The 14,989-nt window shown below is 40.6% G+C and overlaps 1 protein-coding gene across 6 annotated transcripts in view; it reads right to left on the minus strand.

The window, feature by feature from the left end:
* Nucleotides 1–5,101: 5,101 nt before the first annotated feature.
* The window catches only part of LOC130358853 (E3 ubiquitin-protein ligase TRIM39-like), a 63,022-nt gene continuing 53,134 nt past the window's right edge, over nt 5,102–14,989 (minus strand). For 4 of the 6 annotated variants that reach the window (XM_056562729.1, XM_056562731.1, XM_056562730.1 and 1 more), the window contains exon 7: nt 5,102–8,927. In XM_056562729.1, coding sequence (XP_056418704.1) covers nt 8,335–8,927 — 593 coding nt within the window. In that variant the 3' untranslated portion in view covers nt 5,102–8,334. The remainder of the gene's footprint in view (nt 8,928–14,989) is intronic. The other 2 variants (XM_056562735.1, XM_056562734.1) reach the window with 2 other exon arrangements.

Consider the following 14,989-nt stretch of genomic DNA (forward strand, 5'->3'; position numbering starts at 1 on the left):
TTTCCACCAGAGCTGCCTTCAGAAAGGTGAGCTCATATATTTAGAGATCAAAGACCAGAGCTGATTAATTAAACATTTCATCTGATAAAAGGTATCACAGTGCTGACTATATAAAAATACAGAAACAAATTACATACAGTTACAAAAATATGAAAGAGTTTAGCAAGGCAAGTTCAGAAAACAAAAATGAAGTTCTTACAGCACGATGGTATAGCCATCCTTGTCAGAGAGAGTCCAGCTCTTTGCACAGCCTTGAACACACCGAGTCTAGCATTGTTAAATATTATATATCTGCCTTTTTGGAGGGAGACTCCATTCCCCCCTCCCCTCTGATCCTACCAGGGGGGCATCTCTGTTCCTGGCCCTCTTATCTGGGTTGATTATATGATGTGATCAGAGTGCCCCTTACATCCTGCTGCTTCAAAAGGCCTCTGACTACAAAGGAGATACAAACAAACAGCCTAACTCCCAATAAAATGCAATACACAAAAGGATACACCGTCTGAATGACCTGTCACCCATGTCTTGGATAATACATCACACACAGTTATAATTTATAATACACATATAGGATTTTAATAATCAGGCCTTGGGCCTGACAGGGAGTATTATGTCCCTGTCCCTCGAGTCCATGCCTCTTTTGATACTTGACAATATCCTGCTGGCCTTGGAAGCAGCAGTCTGACATTGCATGCTATTCTGTGATCTACAAGTACACCCAGATCCTTCTCTACCAGTGACTCTGCAGGTTTAACACCCCCTAAGACATACGATGCATGCAGGTTATTAGTACCCAGAAGCATAACTTTACATTTATCCACATTGAACGTCATTTGCCAAGTGGATGCCCAGATACTTAGTCTATCCAAGTCATCTTGTAACCTATACACATCCTCTAGAGACTGTACTGTGCTACAAAGCTTATTGTAATCTGCAAAGATGGAAACAGAGCTGTTAATACCATCCTCTATATCATTGATAAATAAATTAATCAACAGCGGTCCCAGTACTGAACCTTGGGGTACACCACTAACAACTGGGGACCAATCAGAGTACGAATCATTGACCACCACTCTCTGGGTACGATCCATGAGCCAGTGTTCAATCCAGTTACAAACTTAAGTTTCCAAGCCCAAAGACCTTAACTTACCTGTCAGACGTCTATGAGGGACAGTATCAAATGCTTTAGCAAAATCCAGAAACACTATATCCACAGCCATTCCTCTGTCAAGGCTTCTACTCACATCTTCATAAAAGCAAACTAGATTGGTTTGACAACTTCTATCCTTAGTAAACCCATGCTGGCTATCATTTATAATACAATTATCCCCTATGTATTCCTGTATGCAATCCCTTATAAGTCCTTCAAACAATTTACCCACAATGCACGTTAAACTTACCGGTCTATAATTTCCTGGGGAAGACCTAGAGCCCTTCTTGAAGATTGGTACCACATTCGCCTTGCGCCAGTCCCTTGGCACAATACCAGACACCAGAGAATCTCTAAATATCGTGAACAAGGGTACAGATATTACTGAACTTACCTCTCTAAGAACTCTTGGGTGTAATCCATCTGGTCCTGGAGATTTGCTTACATTAACTTTACTTAACTTACCTTGTACCATCTCTACATTAAGCCAGTTCAGTACATTACATGATGTGTTACAAGCATTGACCTGGCCAATGTCAGCTCCTCCTTCTTCCCTAGTATATACAGAACTAAAGAACCCATTCAGAAGCTCCGCCTTCTCTTGATCGCCCGTGACAACCTCTCCTGCTGCTCAATCTTTCTGAAATCCACTGCTCAGGAAGGGGCATGTCCTAGGCAAGCACTGAGCTTGCTCTTACCATGCATTCACTTCCTCCCTGGGTCTGCTGTGCTGGGTATCTTTATCCCGTCACTGCCGGCTGCTCTGTAACCCTCTCCTCTCTGTTTTCATGCTGCAATTTGATAGACAGGACAGGAGTGAGCACAGAGGAGTGCTAGTCCCACCCTCACTTACTGGACTTTGTCCCAGTCTTTACTTCAGTTGGGACAAAGATGATGCTGCAGCTGACCTGAATTTTGTTCTGGATGATATGGTGACCACTAGTGGCCGTGACCCCGCTAATCATAGCCGTAACCCTCGGGCTAACAGCGTGCGGCATCGAACGTTGTGCCGCGCGCTGTTAACCATTCAGATGCGGCGATCAAAGTTGACCGCCGCTTCTGAAAGTGAAAGTAAACGCTTCCTGGCAGCTCAGTCGGGCTGATTGGGACTTCGCGATAAAATCGCGATTTCCCGATCAGCTAGGGGGCAAGCGGAGGTCTCCTTACCTGTCTCCGCGGCGTCCGATCGTCGATTGATTGCTCCAAGCCTGAGCTACAGGCTTGAGCAATCGAGCCCCTATCTCACTGATCCGTGCAAAGCTATGGCTAGAGATCAGTGTAAGCAGTGCTATAGGTCCCTATGGGAGCTATAGCACTGAAAAAAAAAAGTTAACAAAGGTCATTTAACCCCTTCCCCAATAAAAGTTTGAATCACCCCCCTTATCCCATAAAAAAAAAAAAAAAACTGTGTAAATAAAAATAAACATATGTGGTATCGCCGTGTGCGGCAATGTCCAAACTATAAAAATATATTGTTAGTTAAATCGCACGGTCAATGGCGTATGCGTAAAAAAAATTCCAATGTCCAAAATAGTGTATTTTTGGTCACTTTTTATATCATGAAAAAATGAATAAAAAGTGATCAAAAAGTCTGATCAATACAAAAATGGTACCGATTTAAACTTCAGAACACGGCGCAAAAAATTAGTCCTCATACTGGCCCATACGCGGAAAAATTAAACAGTCATAGGGGTTAGAAGATGAGAATTTTTAACATATAAATTTTCCTGCATGTAGTTATGATTTCTTTTCGAAGTACGACAATATCCAGCCTATATAAGTAGGGTATCATTTTAACCGTATGGCCCTACAGAATAAAGATAATGTGTTATTTTTACGGAAAAATGCCCTGCGTAGAAACGGAAGCCCCCAAAAGTTACAAAATGAAATTTTTTCTTCAATTTTGTCGCACAATGAATTTTGTTTCCGTTTCGCCGTAGATTTTTGGTAAAATTACTAATGTCACTGCAAAGTAGAATTGGTGGTGCAAAAAATAAGCCACATATGGAATTTTATGTGCAAAATTTAAAACGTTATGATTTTTAGAAGGTGATGAGGAAAAAATAAAAATGCAAAAACGGAAAAACCCTGCGTCCTTAAGGGGTTAAGCTATTAACAGCTGTTTTTTATGGACTTCTACATTATTTACTAGTTAAAGCATTCCCAAAAACTGCACTTGTCTGCCATGGTTATCTACCGCTAAGAGAGAACGTAAGTGCAGCGTAACTTATAACTTAAGGCACACATTTACACATATGTGACTTTTTACAAACCCACATACGACTATTGGAGAAATTAGGTGCACCGAAGTACCACTCACATCGCTCTTCAGGGCTAGTTAGTAAAGTAATAAAAATAATATTTTATTAAAGGGGTACTCCGGTGGTATATAGGTTTTTACCTCACCATCATGCATTGGCTGTTTAGCGTTCATTCCTCTGCTCCCGTGCATTGTGCTCTCCTCGTTTTTTTTATTTTTCTCTCTCATGGTTTTGTGCTAGTTACTCATGGTTTTTCCGTTTCCGTTTTGTAGTGTGAGGACTACGATTCCCAGGCGCCCGGGCGTCTGCATGTCCCGCCCTGCTGCTATGTTCTTCCGCCCATGTGGGCCTGTCTATTCTGCAAACCCACACCTTTCCTTATTAATTATTCATTGCCCGCAGTTATAATTTGTATAATTTATTCTGCCCCTAATACGCCCTTTTTTTTTCTTTCATCTTTCTCCTGCTGATTGGTTTAACTGGCTTGCGTATGGCATTGTTGCTTGGGCCAATCACCTTTCTGCTAGGCAGGGTCACGTTGTCGCACATGCACAGGTAACTGAATCCAGAAAGGAAAATAGGTAAAAGTGCGCCTGCGTCGCAGTCATCGGCTGATTGAAGAATAAACAACCAATGGAAAAAACAAAACAAATTAGAAAGGAGGAGCGCCGGGACAATAAATGAATATTTAAGACACAGGTTGTTAGCGAAAAAAAAAAAAAAGACCGGAACGAAAAGGTCGTCTACACCCAGGAAGAACACGTCACGCACACAACATGGCCGCCGGACCCAGCAAACCAGTGGTCGCCAGCAAAAGGATCGCAATGAAACTACAGAACTTCTGATCATACCAAAAAGGTAAGATTGCAACACAACACAATAGAATACAGAAACCAAACTCCAGGGAACATACAAAAAGTATACTAGAGCCTATATAATCGCAACACTGCATAACCAGTGGAGTACCCCTTTAAAGTTCCATTGATGCTTTCTGCAGTATGATTACTATATGTCTTGGAAAAGATCACGACATATACCTCATATGTGTCAAAATGATGCTGTTCTCCGTGCAAGATCAAAAACACTAGATCAGATCATTAGAGCACGCTTTGTTGTCTCCTAACTCAAAAAATATTTGAGGGATGAAGTTTGAAAACAACTAATATTGATGAATTTAGTTTTTGCACTGATCACTTTGCAGTCAAACTGATATGTTTCCAAATGCTGTGGTTAGCAGCTCCACCACAGCCACCTTAACACACCCGTGCAGTGGACCTGCCAGCACCGCTCCAGCCTCAAGAAGCAATGTCCATACAAAGAGATGCCCAGCACCCAGTGGTCAGGTAAAAACTTCTTGCTTTTATTGTTGTTATTCACAGGACAAAACAGGTACAAAAATTTGTATTTATCTGACACGTTTCATGCAGTGATGAGTAGTAATCTTACTACTCACAGAACATGTTAAAATACACAGAACTTTGTCACATGACACAATAAAAAAATAAAAAAAACAGCTCTAAAACCTGGATCGGACCATACCCGAACATTGTGATACATAAAGCCCGGAATATTATAGGGTAACAAAAATAGTAAAATTGTTGAAATACGGACATAGATGTAACACCATAATATATTCTAGACTCTAATACATGGTAATGATATCTAGTCTTTGGTTAAGTCCCTGCCTCCTGGTATGTCCCCCTCGTACATTTCTATTGCTTTTTTCTTATTGATATGTTGTTATCTTTATTTTGCAGATCAGTATAATTAGTACAATTACACCAATATTCTATTTTATTTCTTTTTTTACAATTTATTATTCCCACAAAAGGGCTTTTATAAGCAAACATTAGGTTGCATTTACAGTTCAGTACTGTATGGCAGTAAACCGCTCAGTTACTCTGGCAGCCCATGATTGTGTTGGTGAGACCACTCCTTATGTAATGACACAAAGACGACTGCTGTAACTAGGTGTATCAGTGGTCATTTAGAGGTTAAATTATATACCAATAGGAAATATTTCCTACACAGTGTTGCCTGTATAAACACACTCAACACAAGGCAATGCACAAACAGCAGAAATATGTAATAATTTGACTTTTATTCTGAATTCAAAAAAAGTGCATTACATATTTTATAGATCTGTTTACAAACACACACAAAACTGCACTATCCCCACTGCGTGGATTAAAGAACACTATTTTTAAGTTTTTTCATACGCAGTAGATATTATCATACTTTCAATTAAACATGCATTGCCCTAAATGTAAAAGCATGAAATAAAATGAAAATGCAAACAGAATGCAAAACTTAAAACAAACAACTATTTAACTATTATCAACAACTACTACAATTATTATCTTTATTATTGTTAAAAAAAGCCTTAAAGGTAACCTGTCAGTTAGAATTTGCTGCCAAATTTGGAGCAGTCTGTCCCATTGGCTGACTGCGTGCACCCTGAAGAGTCACCACTTCCCCATCCACCTGCCATTGATTGACAGGTTTCCTCCTATCACTAAGCATAGAGAGAAACTTTTCAATCACTTACAGGTGGGCGGGGCAGCGGCAATGGTGAGTCTTTTAAGGACACAGTGACTCTTTTCAATGACTCCTCTTCGAATCTACACCATGTATTGGCATAAGGGACAGACATTTGGTATCCGTGTTTCTGTTCCTATGTTATGCTGCCCTTAGAGAGAAAGTAAAAAAGATATTTGTATTAAAGCAATGCTCCAATTTAGTAATATATTATCTATATTGCCCCCTTCATAAAAGGTGGACAATTCCACAGTGGAAGCAGATTTTGGTGAAGATATTTGCTTTGCAAAAAATTCAGTGGTCTTTGATATAACTGGGATTCTGCAGATTTGAAAATCATGCGTAAATAAAGCATTTGATCCCATGATGCTAAGTTATAATATTTTGTAATATGCTTCTATTACCTCCATGCACCACTTTGTCCTGTTTTAAAGGGGTACTCCCCCCTCTAGACATCTTATCCCCTAGCCAAAGGATAGGGGATAAGATGTCTGATCGTGGGGGTCCCGCCACTGAGGACCCCCGCAATATAGCATGCGGAACCCACCTGTTTCTGCTCCGGAAGCCCTGGAGGGTCTGGGTCCCGACCACCGGAACGGAAGTACGTGACGTCACGACTCCGCCCCGTATGACGTCACGCCCCGTCCCCTTAATGCAAGTCTATGGGAGGGGGCGTGACGGCCGTCACGGACGGGACCCGTGGCTAATAGCGCGCGGCATTGATCCCGGTGCCGTGCACTATTAACCCTTTAGGCGTGGCATTCAAAGTTGAACGCCGTGTCTAAAGTGAAAGTAAAACCATGCCGGTTAGCTCAGGGAGCTGTTCAGGATCGCCGCGGCAAAATCGCGGCATCAGCTGACATGACAGCTGGAGGAGCCCTACCTGCCTCCTCGCTGTCTGATCGCCGAATGACTGCTCAGTGTCTGAGATCCAGGCATGAGCAGTCAAGCGGCAGAATCATCGATCAATGGTTCCTTACGAGAAACCACTGATCAATTTAAAAGATCAGTGTGTGCAGTGTTATAGCCCCCTATGGGAGCTATAACACTGCAAAAAAAAAAAAGTGAAAAAAAAAAAAAAAGTTAATAAAGATCATTTAACACCTCCCCTAATAAAAGTTTGAATCACCCCCCTTTTCCCATAAAAAAAAAAAACTGTGTAAATAAAAATAAACATATGTCAGAATTATAAAAATATATCATTAATTAAACCGCACGGTCAATGGCGTATGAGTAAAAAAATTCTGATCAAAAAGTCAATACAAAAATGGTACAGCTAAAAACTTCAGATCACGGCGCAAAAAATTAGCCCTCATACCGCCCCATACACGGAAAAATTTAAAAGTTATAGGGGTCAGAAGATGACAATTTTAAACGTATACATTTTCCTGCATGTAGTTATGATTTTTTCCAGGAGTACGACAAAATCAAACCTATATAAGTAGGGTATCATTTTAATCGTATGGACCTACAGAATAAAGAGAAGGTGTCATTTTTACCGAAAAATTTACTGTGTAGAAACGGAAGCCCCCAAAAGTTACAAAATGGCGTTTTTTTTTCAATTTTGTCTCACAATGATCTTTTTTCCCGTTTCGCCGTAGATTTTTGGGTAAAATGACCGACGTCATTACAAAGTAGAATTGGTGCAAAAAATAAGCCATCATATGGATTTTTAGGTGCAAAATTGAAAGAGTTATGATTTTTTAAAGGTAAGGAGGAAAAAACGAAACTGCAAAAACGGAAAAACCCAGAGTCCTTAAGGGGTTAAAACAAGTCAAAATGAGGCTCAGTAGGGTGTGTGGCCTCCACGTGCCCGTATGACCTCCCTACAACACCTGGGCATGCTCCTAATGAGGTGGTGGATGGTCTCCTGAGGGATGTCCTCCTAGACCTGGACTAAAGCATCCGCCAACTCCTGGACAGTCTGTGGTGCAAGGAGCGAGACATGGCGTTGGTGGATGGAGCGAGACATGATGTCCCAGATGTGCTCAATCGGATTCAGGTCTGGGGAACTGGCGGGCCAGTCCATAGCATCAATGCCTTCTTCTTGCATGAACTGCTGACACACTCCAGCCACGTGAGGTCTAGTATTGTTTTACATTAGGAGGAACCCAGGGCCAACCGTACCAGCATAGAGGGATTCCCAGAGGGATTAATGTAATATAGCACAACAGAAACTGTAAATTAACACTGAATTCCGAGCTACTGACCATCTATATTATAAAATGACTCCAACTTACAATCTTAGTGAAATCCATTAGAGAACTAATCCAAATGGGATTTCCAAATACAGGAATACAGCTTTACATTTTTAAAAGCTGGTAATATACTTTAAAGAGATTTTTTTGTAGTACGCACATTAATGGCTTATAAACTTTATGTGCTCTAATAAAAACTATGAAAAGATGCTTTGGTTTTATTTGTGGAACTTTCCTGCAAAAAATAGCTTGGAGGAGAATCGTTAAGTTTCAGTTCCGTTCCTAAGGCTCCTACACAAAAAAAGGGAAAGATTTTTTCAGACACTTGCAGAAAATGAAATGTGAAAAGGTGTTCCAAATTCAGAGCATTGTAATAGGAAACATAGCCTTCATCAGTGTTTAAAAAGACTCCAATTCTTTCAGGTTGTTCCTTAGGATTCAAGAGGGTGTCTGGGTTGGTAAAAGCATAATATCTATCTGTATACATGCCAAGTAAACCAATTGCCCATATTCCTCTCCCTGGTTCAATTCTAAACATTCCTTTTCTACAGACAGACTCTTTTGCAATGCCAATGGTCCAGTATATTCCCCCTCCTACCTCCACTTCCCAATAATATTTCCCTTTTCTGAATCCGGTGGTTGCCAATACACATGGTTTTGAGTCAAACCTCTCTGGACAGGGGGCCAAATTCAGAGCCTCTTCCTCATATTTTACACATTTTCTGTTGCAGGTTACCAGAAGATTTGGGTTGACAGTTTTCAGATCCAGGGATAATGGAACTGGAAAGAAAAGGTGTAAAGATGTTTAGGTTATCTTTAAAGAACCATTCTGAAAACATGTTTTAGCACCACTGCACCCCTTCGATGATTGTCTATTAGACTCTGTACATATATTAAAGGGTACTTACTATATCAGTGTAAAAACATCTGAAATTACAAAAGTTTTGATCAGTGAGGGCCCAGGTGCCAAAACCCCTATGATCGCTAAAATTAACAGGGTGAAGCGTTTAGCCATATGCGGTTACCCTCCACCCTCTCCCTGCTGCAGGAGAAGGGCTTTCAGACTTTTTATAGTGCTCATCTCCTGCAACGAAAAGGGAGCAAAGTGAAACAGCGCTCAGACTCTAATGATTGGAGTAATCTTAATAAAGGGGTACTCCGGTGGAAAAAAACTTTTTAAAATCAACTGGTGCCAGAAAGTTAAAGGGGTATTTCCGGGCAAAAATATTTTATCCCCTATCCAAAGGGGTGGATAGGGGATAAAAATGTTTTGCCCGGAATACCCCTTTAACCAGATTTGTAAATTACTTCTATTAAAAAAACGTAATCCTTCCAGTACTTATCAGCTGCTGTATACTACAGAAGTTGTATAGTTATTTTCTGTCTGACCACAGTGCTCTCTACTGACACCTCTGTCCATGTCAGTTCCATGGACAGTTCCTAGCTTGGACAGAGGTGTCAGCAAAGAGCACTGTGGTCAGACAGAAAGGAACTATACAACTTCCTCTGGACCATACATTAACTGATAAGTACTGTAAGGATTAAGATTTTTCAATAGAAGTAATTTACAAATCTGTTTAACTTTCTGGCACCAGTTGATATAATCCCCCCCCCCCCCCCCCCCGGAGTACCCCTTTAACCCTTTCATTTTCCTCCTCACCTTCTAAAAATAATAATGCTCTCAGTTTTCCACCAACAGACCTATATTAGGGCTTGTTTTATGTGCTACCAATTTTACTTTTTTAACATGACATCAGTCATTTCACCACAAAATCTGTGACGAAACCAAAAAAACAATTATTTGTGGGACAAAATAAAACTAAATAAATAAAAATGCCATTTTGTAAGTTTTAGTAGCTTCCGTTTCTACGCAGTGCACTTTTTGGTAAAAATTACACCTTATATTTATTCTGTAGGTCCATACAGTTACAAGGATACCCAATTTATGTAGGTTTTATTTTACTACTTAAAAAAAATGATAACTACATGCGCCAAAATTAGTATGTTTAAAATTGTCATCTTCTGACCCCTATAACTTTTTTATTTTTCTGCATACGGGACTATGTGAAGGCTAATTTGTTTGTAGTTTTTATCGATACCATTTTTGTTTTGATTAGACTTTTTGATCGCTTTTTATAAATTTTTTTAGGATATACAAATTAACCAAAAATACGCAATTTTGGACTTGGATTTTACATATACGCCATTGGCTGTGCGGTTTAATTAACATTATATTTTTATAGTTCAGACATTTATACACGCGGCGATACCACATATGTTTATTTTTGTTTACATATTTATATATATTTTTTTTTTTATGAGAAAAGGGGGTGATTCAAACTTTTATTAGAGAAGAGGGTTAATTCACATTTGTTTACTTTATTTTATTTTTTACACTATTTTATAGTCCCCATAGGGGACAATTACATGCAGTCTTCTAATTGCATACACTGTTAAATACTATGCCACAGCATAGCATTGATCAGTGTTATCTGCACTCAATTGCTCCAGCCTGTTGAGCCTGGCTGGAGCATTACAGAAGAGATCGGACGGCGAGGAGGCAGGTAAGGGCCCTCGTGCCGTATTCTAAGCTGATCGGGACACTGCGGTTTCACTGAGCTGCCGGGAAGGCTTTTTTTTTTATACTAGCTGAGTACCAGGCGTTGCCCGGTTTTTCCTTCCTAATCCTTTTTGGGGAGGAAAAAAAACAAAGGAGGAAGCTTATGACTTCATATGCAGTCCTCATATATTGTTGTCATATCCCAACAACACATCCCGACCTCCTATCCTGTCCTCCTATCTTGACCTCCTGTCCCGACTTCCTATCCCATCCTCCTAGCCCGTCATCCTATCTCGACCTCCTGTCCCGACTTCCTATCCCATCCTCCTAGCCCATCCTCCTATCCTGTCCTCCTATTCCGTCCTCCTTTCCCGCCCTGCAATCTTGACCTCCGATCCCGTCCTCCTATCCCAACCTCCTATCCAGACCTCCTATCCCGTCCTCCTATCTTGTCCTCCTATCCCGACCTCCTACCCGTCCTCCTATCCAGACCTCCTATCTCGACCTCCCATCCCGTCCTCATATCCCGACTCATAATATGTGTACCAGGTAATGAAATATCTCCAGCCATATGGAAGTTATGTGAGAACATACATTTCCCATTGATTTGCATGGGACTTTATCACATGCTGTGCTCTGGCCACTCAGGAGCTGCAGGTGCAGGGCCAATCAACTCTGGCCTTAGTACCCGCACCCTCCTGAGATGGTCTTCATAAGGCTATCTTCTGCTTCATTGTTTGTGATATAGTTAATTTTCCTCACTAGCTCTCAACTTGTGCTTTGCTTTATTTCTGTGTATTCTGACCTTGGCTTGTTCTGTGATTAATCTTTAGTTTTTTTTTTTGTAATTGTACTGCGCCGCCATCTAGGTTTTTGCACAGTCCCTTTGACTTCTCTTTATCTGCCTGCTTGTTTATTTCCTGGATTTAGTTTTTGTCTTTACTTCTGTGCCTGTTAACCCCTTAAGGACCAAGCCCATTTTCACTTTAAAGGGGTACTCCACTAGAAAACTTTTATTTTTTTATTTTATATTTTTTTAAATCAACTGGTGCCAGAAAGTTCAACAGCTTTGTAAATGACTTCTATTAAAAAATCTTAATCCTTCCAGTACTAATCAGCTGCTGTTATGATCCAGAGTGCTCTCTGTTGACACCTGTCTGTCTGTCTCAGGAGCTGTCCAGAGCAGGAGAGGTTTGCTATGGGGATTTGTTCTTGCTCTGGACAGTTCCTGACATGGACAGAGGTGTCAGCAGAGAGCACTGCGGTAGGTGGAAAGGAAATTTAAAAAGAAAATAACTTCCTTTGGATCATACAGCAGCTGGTAAGTACTGGAAGCATCAAGATTTTTTAACAGAAGTAATTTACAAATCTGTTTAACTTTCTGGCACCAGTTGATAAAAAAAAAAAAAAAAGTTTTCTAGTGGAGTACCCCTTTAACCCCTTAACCCCTTAACGACGCAGGACGTATATTTACGTCCTGCGCCGGCTCCCGCGATATGAAGCGGGATCGCGCCGCGATCCCGCATCATATCGCGTGGGTCCCGGCGCTAATCAACGGCCGGGACCCGCGGCTAATACCACACATCGCCGATCGCGGCGATGTGCGGTATTAACCCTTTAGAAGCGGCGGTCAAAGCTGACCGCCGCTTCGAAAGTGAAAGTGACCCGGCTGCTCAGTCGGGCTGTTCGGGACCGCCGCGGTGAAATCGCGGCGTCCCGAACAGCTGATCGGACACCGGGAGGGCTCTTACCTGCCTCCTCGGTGTCCGATCGACGAATGACTGCTCCGTGCCTGAGATCCAGGCAGGAGCAGTCAAGCGCCGATAATGCTGATCACAGGCGTGTTAATGCACGCCAGTGATCAGCATTAGAGATCAGTGTGTGCAGTGTTATAGGTCCCTATGGGACCTATAACACTGCAAAAAAAATGTAAAAAAAAAGTGTTAATAAAGGTCATTTAACCCCTTCCCTAATAAAAGTTTGAATCACCCCCCTTTTCCCATAAAAAAAATAAAACAGTGTAAAAAAAATAAAAAATAAACATATGTGGTATCGCCGCGTGCGTAAATGTCCGAACTATAAAAATATATCATTAATTAAGCCGTACGGTCAATGGCGTACGCGCAAAAAAATTCCAAAGTCCAAAAAAGCGTATTTTGGTCACTTTTTATATCATTAAAAAATGAATAAAAAGTGATCAAAAAGTCCGATCAAAACAAAAATCATACCGATAAAAACTTCAGATCACGGCGCAAAAAATGAGTCCTCATACCACCCCATACATGGAAAAATAAAAAAGTTATAGGGGTCAGAAGATGACATTTTTAAACGTATAAATTTTCCTGCATGTAGTTATGATTTTTTCCAGAAGTGCGACAAAATCAAACCTATATAAGTAGGGTATCATTTTAACCGTATGGACCTACAGAATAATGATAAGGTGTAATTTTTACCGAAATATGCACTGCGTAGAAACGAAAGCTCCCAAAAGTTACAAAATGGCGTTTTTTTTTCGATTTTGTCGCACAATGATTTTTTTTTCCGTTTCGCCGTGCATTTTTGGGTAAAATGACTAATGTCACTGCAAAGTAGAATTGGCAACGCAAAAAATAAGCCATAATATGGATTTTTAGGTGGAAAATTGAAAGGGTTATGATTTTTAAAAGGTAAGGAGGAAAAAACGAAAGTGCAAAAACGGAAAAACCCTGAGTCCTTAAGGGGTTAAGGACGGAGCCCATTTTCACCTCTAGGACGAAGCCCTTTTTTGCAAATCTGACCACTGTCACTTTAAACATTAATAACTCTGGAATGCTTTTACTTATCATTCTGATTCTGAGATAGTTTTTTCGTGACATAATCTACTTTAACATAGTGGTACATTTTTGTGGTAACTTGCATCCTTTCTTGGTGAAAAATCCCCAAATTTTATGAAAAAATTTAAAATTTTGCATTTTTCTAACTTTGAAGCTCTCTGCTTGTAAGGAAAATGGATATTCCAAATATTTTTTTGGGGATTCACATATACAATATGTCTACTTTATGATTGCATCATAAAATTGACGAGTTTTTTTCTTTTGGAAGACACCAGAGGGCTTCAAAGTTCAGCAGCAATTTTCCAATTTTTCACAACATTTTCAAACTCACAATTTTTCAGGGACTAGTTCAGGTTTGAAGTGTATTTGAAGGGTCTTCATATTAGAAATACCCCTTAAATGACCCCATTATAAAAACTGCACCCCCAAAGTATTCAAAATGACATTCAGTAAATGTTTAACCCTTTAAGTGTTTCACAGGAAAAGCAGCAAAGTGAAGGAGAAAATTCAAAATCTTCATTTTTTACACTCGCATGTTCTTGTAGACCCAATTTTTGAATTTTTACAAGGGGTAAAAGGAGAAAATGTATACTTGTATGTGTAACCCAATTTCTCTCGAGTAAGCACATACCTCATATGTCTATGTAAAGTGTTCGGCGGGCGCAGTAAAGGGCTCAGAAGCAAAGGAGCGACAAGGGGATTTTGGAGAGTACGTTTTTCTGAAATGGTTTTTGGGGGGCATGTCGCATTTAGGAAGCCCCTATGGTGCCAGAACAGCAAAAAAAACTGAGCCTTAATACCCCACAGGTGTTTCACGACTTTTGCATATGTAAATAACAATTTTTTTTCCCCAAAAATGTTGGTTTTCCCCAAAATTTCTAATTTTTTAAAGGGTTAATAGCAGAAAAGACCCCCCAAAATTTGTAACCCCATCTCTTCTGAGTATGGAGGTACCCCATAAGTGGACCTGAAGTGCACTGTGGGCGAACTACAATGCTCAGAAGAGAAGGCGTCATATTTGGCTTTCTGAGAGCAAATGTTGCTCGGGGGGCATGTCACATTTAGGAAGCCCCTATGGTGCCAGGACAGCAAAAAAAACACATGGCATACCATTTTGGAAACTAGACCCCTCACAGAATGTAATGAAGGGTACAGTGAGCATTTACCCCCCACTGGTGTCTGACAGATCTTTGGAACAGTGGGCTGTGCAAAATTTTTCATTTTCACGGACCACTGTTCCAAAGATCCGTCAGACACCTGTGGGGTGTAAATTCTCACTGCACCCCTCATTACATTCCGTGAAGGGTGTAGTTTCCAAAATGGGGTCACATGTGGGTGTGTTTTTTTTTTGCGTTTGTCAGAACCGCTGTAACAATCAGCCACCCCTGTGCAAATCACCTCAAATGTACATGGCGCACTCTCCCTTCTGGGCCTTGTTGTGCGCCCCCAGAGCACTTTGCGCCCACATA

This window comes from Hyla sarda, chromosome 2 (genome assembly GCF_029499605.1).
Source record: "Hyla sarda isolate aHylSar1 chromosome 2, aHylSar1.hap1, whole genome shotgun sequence".
Lineage (NCBI taxonomy): Eukaryota > Metazoa > Chordata > Amphibia > Anura > Hylidae > Hyla > Hyla sarda.